The 10,367-nt window shown below is 41.4% G+C and overlaps 1 protein-coding gene across 5 annotated transcripts in view; it reads right to left on the bottom strand.

The window, feature by feature from the left end:
• Positions 1-450: 450 nt before the first annotated feature.
• Positions 451-10,367, bottom strand: part of FARP2 (FERM, ARH/RhoGEF and pleckstrin domain protein 2) — a 64,500-nt gene continuing 54,583 nt past the window's right edge. For 3 of the 5 annotated variants that reach the window (XM_028730967.2, XM_077929967.1, XM_077929966.1), the window contains 7 exons: positions 9,019-9,108; positions 8,362-8,444; positions 7,729-7,847; positions 6,887-7,050; positions 4,309-4,416; positions 3,437-3,588; positions 451-2,138 (listed from right to left, as the gene is read on the bottom strand). In XM_028730967.2, coding sequence (XP_028586800.2) covers positions 2,048-2,138; positions 3,437-3,588; positions 4,309-4,416; positions 6,887-7,050; positions 7,729-7,847; positions 8,362-8,444; positions 9,019-9,108 — 807 coding nt within the window. In that variant the 3' untranslated portion in view covers positions 451-2,047. Of the gene's footprint in view, positions 2,139-3,436; positions 3,589-4,308; positions 4,417-6,158; positions 6,299-6,886; positions 7,051-7,728; positions 7,848-8,361; positions 8,445-9,018; positions 9,109-10,367 lie in introns of those variants that run through there. The other 2 variants (XM_077929968.1, XR_013393160.1) reach the window with 2 other exon arrangements.

The following is a 10,367-nucleotide window of genomic DNA, read 5'->3' as shown; positions in this document are numbered from 1 at the left end:
CTTTGGTGCCCCAAAGGACAGGACTAAATTTCATCTGAGGGGAGCTTTCAGTTGGCCATTAGCTGAAACATCTTGAATGTAACAGCAATTCAACAGTAAAATTATTTACCTAGGGGCGTGGTAGACTCTCCCTTCCCTGGAGCTCTTCTAGCAGATGCTGTACAGCCATCTGTTGTGAAGGCTGTAGGATTCCTTACGACAAGCAGGGGCTTGAAACAGATTGCCCACAAGGCCCCCTTCAACTCTCAGTTGTGTTTTTTGTTGTGGACAGTTTTGGTTAAGCCTTGATCAGGATTCAGTTGTAGGCTAGCCACAGCTCACATTAATAAAATAGGGAAAACTATGCATTTGAAATGAGAATGTGGGCACTGCTGAGATGGGAGTCCTTTTTATATTGAAAATTCTGAACGGAATAAGAATTAGGTTATGACAAACTGCTTGTGAGCCATCTAGAGGTCTACAATAGTTTATTTCCAAAAACAGACACTAATAAATAAAAAAATACATTAATGTATATTGAATGGCCATAATAGTAGAGAAGAGTATTTAGCACTTTGTAGCTTCCTTATAAATGCCAATGTCAAACAAAAAAATGTAACAAACCTTCCCTTTGCCCTCTAAGTGGGAAACCAACCCCAACCTTCTACCTAAAAGACTGACCTACATAGTTTTAAGGGTCAATATGAGGAGTAATAAAGACATCTGTATTTTTCCCATGTCCTGCCCCTCCTTTAATTGCCCATACTTCAAAATGCAGTGTTCAGTATATAAATATTTTTTTTACCTCAGTTTCTTCTAAAGCACACTACCCATCACCACATTGTTGCTCAACACAGTATAACGTGACAAGTAAAGACCGCCTTCAAACCAGCAGACTACTTTCTACTACTATCCAAGGGTAACGTGATAAACCTTATCTGTCCCATGAAAGAAATATATGAACTTAAAAAATCAAACGCGTAGGCTCTGCCTCCATGATCTCGGGACAATAGCACTATAGAGAAAAGGGGGGATTTCAATTATCTTGCCATTGTGCAGTACTTGTTTCAACTGATCTGCCTTAATTCCTGAATCTGCACTTTTAAATATATGTCTGCACCAGTTCTCATACGAAGTCCCTGAGTATTCCCCCCACCCTGGCCTGTCACTGTTAAAGGAACTAAGAAGTAGAGGTGTGTCATTAATGAAGGAATAAACCCTTCCATAGTTAGTCACCCCCAAACAATACTAGGCTTTTATTACTGCTGCACATGCATGCTTATTGGACATCTGTTACAATAGATGTTTTGGCTGAGGTAATAAAAACAGGGACTGGTTATTGCTGAAGCTGCCTTTCCTTTCCAACTCTCTGTATACATATTTATAACTTTTAAAAGAACTTAGCCAAAACATAACAAGCACCACTCTCAAGCCCAGAACAGAAAGAGAACTCAGAACATTATCTGCAGTGGTACAGACACACTAAAAGGTCCGCTATCCTCATCTTTGCATACTTCAGTATCTTCTGTATACTTTTCTACCCCTTCAAACTGACTGTGGAATCCTCTTTTCTCATGCCCACTACCCAAATAAAAACTAACAAGGGTGAAGTTGCTTCCTGGCAATTTTCTGAAGCACTCCACTCTACCGTTAGGAGAAATTCCATCTTAACATTAATGTGAACATTGCTTGCAGCATGTGAGGCATGTATGGCTGGTAGGCTAAAAGAACAATTTGCACACAGATTATTTAGTTGAGACTGAGCATTAACAAATAATAGAAAACCACTTGAAAGCCAGAGAACTAACATTGGCCAAACCCCAACAAAAGAAGCAAGTCATGTAAATCCAGCAGCCACATTTTTTTCATGAACTGAATTCCCCAGAGTCTTTGCAGTCCCTTTGGATGATAGAGCTTTCTATACTAGCAAAATTCACCATCTTCCACGAGGCAGCTAACTTGGCCACAGGAGGGAGCAGATGGGTTCCTTTTACTACTATCATGCTCAGGCTCCTTTCCCCCATACTGCAAATAATTAACTTACAACAGAGACCCAGCTCTGCTTCTATCAGTTTGTGTTCTTTTCCTTTTCATCTTTAGGAAGGCAGAGGCTGGATCTCCCTGGAGAACTTGTGGCTCTCTTTATTACTTCCATCCACCTGACGAGAGAAAAAAAGTCAACGGTCATGGCCCTAGTTTGTTACCTACTCACTATCATTCTTTGAATGTGCTACATAATAGTTTTTAGTAGGAATATTAATATTTCACTTTCCATTTTGCTGAGGATTTTAGTAAGATTAACACTCAGACTAACACTTAAAAGTTAACTTACTGTAAAGAAGGAGCCACAGTATCCCAACAGTAACCTGATAATTTGAACAAAGGTCTGTACAATTATGCTACGTTTGTTACTATAGTGCGAAGGGAGTCCTAACCCACAAGGAAGGGGACTGGCAGTTAATGCCCCTCTTTTCCACTGCCTAGATGAGTATAATACGCACACCAAATCACTTTTATGAAGAGCACAGAAACTCAAAAGGAAGGGTCTCCCCAAGTTAAATTTTAATTTTTTTAAAAATTCCTCCTGGTTTTCCTGCTGCCAATGAGTAGTTTTACTGTCTCACCCAGCCCAGATGGTGAAGACTCAGTAGAGTCAGTGGTGCTATTCATTAGTGATTTTGCACAGTTGTATCTTTATGGAGAATGACCATCAAGTTTGGGACATTAAGCACATCTTCCTAAAGAATCTTTATTGTAAAGCCTAGACTGGTCCCATCACTGATCGCAGTGCACGTTGCCTGCAACCACACACAACGTCTCAGTCATCAACAAGTTTTATTGTTGTTAGCCGCCCTGAGCCCGGCTTCGGCTGGGGAGGGCGGGATATAAATAAAATTTATTTTTAAAAAAACAAAACAAGGCTTCACTCAGGCTCATTCCACTAAACCATATGGTATGTGTGAACACAGCCAGAGTATCTCTTTAGCCAAACAGAAATGGATCTGAATTGTACATATTTACAATATAGAGGAATTGCAATTTCCTAATGCTGTAAATAGTCCTCCCCTTACTGGAAAAATGGGGGGAAAGGCCTTGGGGGGGATGCCTTTCCATATATATAGTGTTAGGCCTTCACTTCTCTACCACCTGCTCCAGGTGGGTTGAGAGAGAGAGAGAGCATTTCTCAGGTGATGTGCAAACTTCCATATATGTACAACTTCAATCTGAGCTACTTTTGCACAGAGTTCTTTCACTGACAGATTTTGAAGTTAGCAGAACCCACCAAAAGTTATCTCATTCATTAATATAGGCAAGGCCACAGAAAGCATGACTTCTGTGTGAAATTCCAGCAGCTTCCTCAACTCATTACCAGGAGAGTTAGTAGAGAACATTTGCCAAAATGGTAACTGGGGGTAACGAATTAGTTTTGCAAATTATGTCTAGGAAGCACACTTACCTCTCAAAGGTGTACTTGCTCTCAGCCCTGAAGAAATATACATGGGACTTGAACTGCAGTTTGAAGACATAATCCTTCTGAATGCCATCGGCCTCTACGGGTGTGCTGACAGTGTAACCAAGAAGTGGTAAACTGGCCAACGGATAATCATCCTGAAAAAACAGCCAGGTTTTATTATTTATTTTACAATGTCCAATCCACTCTTCAACCTCCGTTTTCAGGGCAGTTTACAAAGAAAATACAGGCAGCAACCATTCTGCATGCGCCCAATTGCTACGTGACCACTGACACACAGGTCCTTTCGGACCCAGAAGAGAGCAGAATGAAGGCAGAGCAGGCTTATGTGTGCTCCACCAAAAGACGCAGGGGCCAGGAATGGAACCCCTGAACAAAATGTTCACTGCCTGTACTAAAACCCATCATGTACCACTGAGTTAATACATGAAGTTACAAGTAAAAACAAAAACCCTCAGTTCCCAGCCAGCACAAATATACCAGTCAAAGAGAACAAGCTCTCCCAAGTTCTAGGTATTGTATGCCGGCTAGAGAGCCTAACTAAAGCCATAATTGGGAACCCTGTCTGCAATTTTCTCCAACTAGGTGTTTTTAAAGCACACCAGACATGCTATTCATATTACAATCAATTTTAGTTTACTGTCATCTGGCGATGCCTAGTGAATTGCCAGAAAGATGTGCCAATGACTACTGGCTGAAGCTGCACTGGAGCATTCAACTCGTTGCTGACAGCAGCAACACTCACAAAATGTACCAAAGAATGAAGAAAGCCTTTAGGAATGGATTCACAAGGCATATTGCATCTCATTCCTATGTATGCCTAACACCATCTTGAAGATGTGCCACATCCATCTTACCTGGTGCGTCTTGTAAAAGAACAAACAGAAGTTTGTAAAAACAACCCACAGCTTCTGCCAGCCGTTACTGTTTTTGAATTTCCTCAGTAGGTATCCCGACAGCTGGTTCTACATGGAAGAGAGGAACATATAGTGTAAGTGACTAGTAGTCATTCTCCACAATCGCTCAACAAAAACCTGCCGTTAAATTTGCATTGCAGATTCAAAAAACAAATAACTTTTTCTAGGGGGTGACTGAATTTGAGAAAAACTGCTTCAGAGCCTTTTTGTACGATTAGATATTTTGTGCAAGAAGTATACAAGTTACCTTTTTATGGTGGTGATATAATTTGCCAAGTGCAGTTAGAAAAGTTCCTTATTTTTTCCAGACAGTGCAATATTGGAGCATGGGTGTGTAACACAGACATTTATTGGCTATTCCCTGTGATGAAGTTAATGACTGAGCAATATAAAGCCACCACCCAACTCCATGGTTCTGTAATTTGGAGCCATTCAAAATTACAACCCCCCCAACAAATTATTTGGGATTCTTTGCTCTGAAACTACAACACTGGAGTGCTTGTCAAGCAGTGTATGTTATATTTATTTTACTGGCAGACCAGCAAAAACACCCCAATTGCCCCAACAGTCCTTTTATTTATTACTTTTTTAAGCATTTGACCCCCAGGTTTTTAAGGAGGTGGGAAGTGAGATAGCATTATTTTTTTATTCAGTTTGTAGCAGTGGATCCGAAACTTGAAAACCACTTAACTGGTTTTTCCACTTGTAGTAACTGTAATGTGCCATGCTAGATGCTGTATGGTTTTTACTTGCATTTTTCTTGCTTCTTTTATTTCTTATATTCTATTTTATTGTATTACAATTTGCATTCCATAGAATGTCTGTTTAATACAGCCATGCTGTGGAACACCTGCAAAAACCTCATGGACCACAGGTAGTCCACAGACTGCAGTTTAAGAACTCCTGCTCTATGGCAGAGCTACCTACTCCCCATTCAGATCCACTCAGTCCAGATAGGATATTTCACTGTTTCCACTAAAGGTTGTTTGAGTCAGGCTTTCCCGGATCATACCAAAAAGGCTCTGAGGCAGGTGAACCCAATGTGCCCTCCAAATGATGTTGGACTACAACTCTCATCACCCCTCACCACTGGTCAAGGTGGCTGCGGCTGAGGGGAATTGGTGTCTAGCAACTTCTGAAGGGCATCCTGCATCAAGGTGTCTTCTCTCAGGTATGCCAGCTACTAATGTAATGTCCATTTGTGCACACACCCCTTTTTCACAGTGATAACTCTGCGTACTGCATTTCCTCCTCTGAAAGGGTAGAACAATTATGGATGCAACTGATTCACGTCCGTGCTGTGCAACTTTAAGCCCCATTTTTTGTTGTCTACAACATGCTAAGAACCAGTAAGCAACACACAGAGCTTGCATTCTTAGTTAAGGAGACAATACAACTAGAAGACAGAAAATGTTGAGGGAAAGCACACAGTAAAAAGCCCTGCAGAGCACATGGCAGCAATGCCACTTTTAAGTTAACATGCTGGTAAAGTGAAGAATAAGCCCCACTGGAGGGAGAAGGAACCTAACTTGCTGTGATCTAATCTACAGGATAAATGAAATGCATCAAAACAATGGCGTGTGTATCCAGGGGTCTTCATAATAAAGGGATTAATTTGGCTGATTTCTGCAAGAGACTTAAAGGATGTCTTACCATTCATTCCAATATTTTAGATCCTTGTTTCTGCACATTAGAACAGTGTTTAAGAGAGCTATAACGAGATGGTACAAGTAGAAAATGACCGTCTTCATAGATCCTATCAATACTGAGAGTGAGTGAAGCAGCTTTACCTGAATCATACACAAATAATCAGACAGGGATAGGCTCTGGTTCCGGTACCAGCAAACATGGGTGATTGTGTTGGGCCGCTGAGTCTGGCCCAGCAAATAGCGAGGAGGAAGCTCTGGAGAAACAGCAAGAGAGCAGAAAACTGAGCAGAGAGGGTGCAGGGCAAAGAGAAAAAGAAAGAAAAAGGTGATTTAGAACAAGAAAGGGCAGTACACGAAAAGGTCTGTTAAAAGAAATAGTATGAAAAAAGTAAAAAAAAAGTTATGAAGTTCATTATTTGTAAGTCCTAAGATCAGCAGTGCAAGGGGCCTTGGTGCTTTGGGGAGAAATCAGAAAGATTTAACAAATTTACCTAAAACAGGGTTCTCAGTGGGCAAGATCACAAACTTTTGGTTTCATAACCCCAAAGCTGATTTATTTCATTGGCTTTTTAGTGTGAATGGCAGCTGTTGATATATCAAGGAAGGCCCCCTCTTTTAATCTTTTTTCTTCTCCAAAGCACACCCTTGTTGAGAACATGATGGAAACATGCAGTCACACATACAAAGAACATCTTCAGACGTCTTGTGGTTACTCATTCATTTGCTCTCTCACACAAGACCACTGAAGTTATTGAAGGAAATGGGGGTGTTAAAACCGCACACATGTATACAGTGCAGAGAAACCAGCAACCAAGACAGACAGAGTGGTAAGTGAAAGTGATAGTGATATGTGCTCTGCTGCTGGGTACCTCGACGGCCACACTGTGATCTGTCATGGAGACACTGGTGTTGCGGTACCAGCATACATGCATGGTAGTATTGGCACGGTGGTGGCTCTGCCTGTCCAGGGAGCTACGAGAAGAATGTATGTCCTCTTCGGACTCCTGTTCTAGAGATACCTCATCTGAGGATCCTGAGGGGGGAGAAGGGAGCAAACATTTAACAGGCTGTGGCCACAGGGGTGGTGATAGCGGCAAGGATTGCTGACGTATAATAGCATCTTCCCCTCACAAAAGGAATTGGCATGCATGGGTTACTCTCCTTCTGACATCCACGACCTTCATAATCGATCATTTGAAGGATAGGACACCTCAAAGTTATTGCATAGGAAAAAGTCCCACTCTGTTATATAGGGAAAAGTTTGCTCAGAAGCTAGAAGGGTTCGATTTGTAGCAGAAGGGGATTCCTAGGAAATATATAATTTCCACCTGAGGAATGCCACAGTGTGCTTCAGTGGCCCAGTGGTGGGGGCTGATCCATAGATAAGGAGACATTCAGGAGTACACAGGATATTACTTCAATGACTTCCACAGATTGGTAAGTGAACTGTGGTTTAAAAGGATGAATACTTTCCTATGTAAGAGGGTGGTAAGGAAGGATTACACACTATAAACTTCATTATTATTGCTTTAACAGCTGGAAGTTCTTATTTGCCAAGCCTGAAATATCTGGAGCATCAGAGAGGGTATGGAATGTTACTTAGTGAAAAAGACTGAAGGCTGCGTAATCTATACCATTTCCATCTCAGAAGCCTGAAGTGTGCACAACTAGCCAAGAATCACTAATCACAAGTGGCACGAAAGCTACTCACTGTTAGAACGATTGCACACTGAGTTTTCTAGAAACATCTCTGATTTCTCAGTGAATTTCTTGGCCATTTCAATTGCCATATTTAGATCTTCCATCCACTTCCCCATTTCCAGACGAGTGCTGAAAAATAGAGACAGGAATGATGGCTAAGCACGTTTTCAGAGCTCAGCTGCCGTTTGTGATTTATGGTTCAAGAAAAGCACTGCTTGACCCATACTTAGAGCAATTTCATGTTTCCATAAATTCCCACTGAAATAACAAAATTTGCAGTCAATGTTACCATTCTGGCAACTGCAGAAGCTTGCCTCAACAATTTTAAATTCCACACAAATTCAGGTTTGATAAAACCACAACACAGTTCGGGATCTTTTTCTATTCCTCCTGAAATCTGAAGTCTCATAAAGTTGAGAGGAAGCAACATATTATTGCACTTTAATGTAAGCTTGGAGCACTACTCCATGGGGAAATCAGGTTTTGCCTCAACAGATGACTGCATAATGACTCAGGGAGTGTGTGGTCTCCCACATTGCGTAGCCTGGGGTATAGTAGCATATACACACACTGAAAGACGCCTATTTTACCAGTGCTTTAACACTCCTACCTTTTCACAACTGAGCACTGAGAAAATGCTTACCTTGCTGCCACTACTATGGTTTTTTGAGCTGAATAAATGGTAAAGCAATGAGGGACAGACCATTCGTTTTCGCTCTCTTCCACCTACAATAAAGGAAATTCTTCATCACTCAGTGAGCAACAGCACACACACCTATACTAAAAGAAATGGTGTGACAACAGCAACTAGCTACATTAAAAGTATTTCGTTTCTAATGGGAAAACTATCAGCTACAATTGCACTGTCACTTCAGCAGCTGCTAAGCATAGTAGTCACTGGCTTATTACTCACCGGAGGATCCAGGACTATCAGCTGAAAATCAAACACAGACACATAAAAAAAGTTCCATTAAGGAATGCAAGGGAATGTAGCATTTTGGTGTGGAAGCAACACCAATTAGCACATCCAGCTAGCCTTGAAAATAGCAAAAGCACAATCAAGAGTTGTCTCCTCTTCCCAGCTACTCCAATGCCAAAAAACTGGCAGTGCTTGTTCTTTTGACTACTTAAATCTAACACAGAAATCTCTGTCTACTACTGACTGGAGAAAAACTACAGTAACCAGAATTGTGCATTTTGCAAGAGTCCCTTAAAAGTTCAGTATGAAGAGGAAGCCCAGGTTAACATGAAACACATTTTATTATTTTGATGTTTGATTGCTGTGTGATGTATCACTCACCAGCATCCCATGCAGAGGGAGATGACCGTGAATTTTGAATTGATTGGTACCCGTGACTCCTTTGCTGGTGTAGAGCAACATATCTGAAAACTGAGGCATGGAAAAGTTTACAAAATCATTTAGGTACTAGGAAGAAAGGCAATTCTCTCTTTTGTCACAATCCTTGGGTTACAGCTAATGAGTGCATAAGTAGAAAGCAGCTCAAGCAACTATTGTCTTTTTCCTCTTCTCCTACTCTGGAGCCCCTGAGCTCCTCTGAAAATCCTCTCCATTGAATTGGGGGTTCCTCAGGAACAGTGAGGCTGTGTTGTTTGGGGCTGCAGTAGGAATTTGAAATTGCCTGGAATCGGGCAGAGGAACCATGCACAATTTATCCCTCCTATTGCAGCCCCAAACAATACAGGTCACACTGTTCAGAGGGCTCCCCAAACCTTGGCAGAGGCTACAGAGAGGGCAGAGAAAAATAGAAAAAATTGTTGGCAAGCTGCCCTCCATACATACAACCATTGGATAAACCCCTTTGTAGCTTTATTTGCAAACCAAATAAATTTGCAAACCAATGTAAGTTTTCTCTTTAAATTGTGCTCCAAGTGATTCACAGTAAAGCATAACAGTAACAAAACCAACTATCACTGTCTGTTATATTTCTCTATAAAAGTATTTAACTTTTATCCACTCGAGATATCTGCATTACACTATGCTTACAGTTTCTCATTGTAATTATAGGGCACAAATTATTAACAACCGGTTTTCAGTTCATACATGATTACAAAGAGTCCTTCAACACCAAGGGAAAAAACCCTGTAGTTTTTCTGTGCAGAATTAGGATCCAGCAAAGAGGCTGCCCAACTAACAGAAGCCACTTTCTTTCCTTTTGGGAGCCCTTTTAAGGAACGGATCCTGACAACATCAAAATCTGATGAGGAACAAGAGCACATACAAATTAGCTGCCCACAGGGCAAACTGAGAATATGAAAACCACCCTGCTGGATCAGATCAAAGATGCATCTCATCCAGCAAACTGCTCTTAGAGGCCAACTAGATACCCATGGGGAGCCCACATGCAGTAGATGAGCTCCCCCACTTGTGTTACATAACAACTGGCATTCAGAGGCATTCTGCTTTCAATACTGGATGAAGTACACAGCCATCATAGACTCAAAAGAATCTTGGAGTTGGAAGGGACTCTGAGGGTCATCTAGTCCAACCCCCTGCAATGCAGGAATCTCAGCTAAAGCACCCATGACAGATGGCCATCCAACCTCTGCTTTAAAATCTCCAAGGAAGGAGGGTCCACAACTGTTCCATCATGACAAGCAGTTACTGATTAAGGGCCATTCTGCTATCTA

This window comes from Podarcis muralis, chromosome 6, assembly GCF_964188315.1.
Source record: "Podarcis muralis chromosome 6, rPodMur119.hap1.1, whole genome shotgun sequence".
Taxonomy (NCBI): domain Eukaryota; kingdom Metazoa; phylum Chordata; class Lepidosauria; order Squamata; family Lacertidae; genus Podarcis; species Podarcis muralis.
This window is presented reverse-complemented; position numbering and strand designations above follow the sequence as displayed.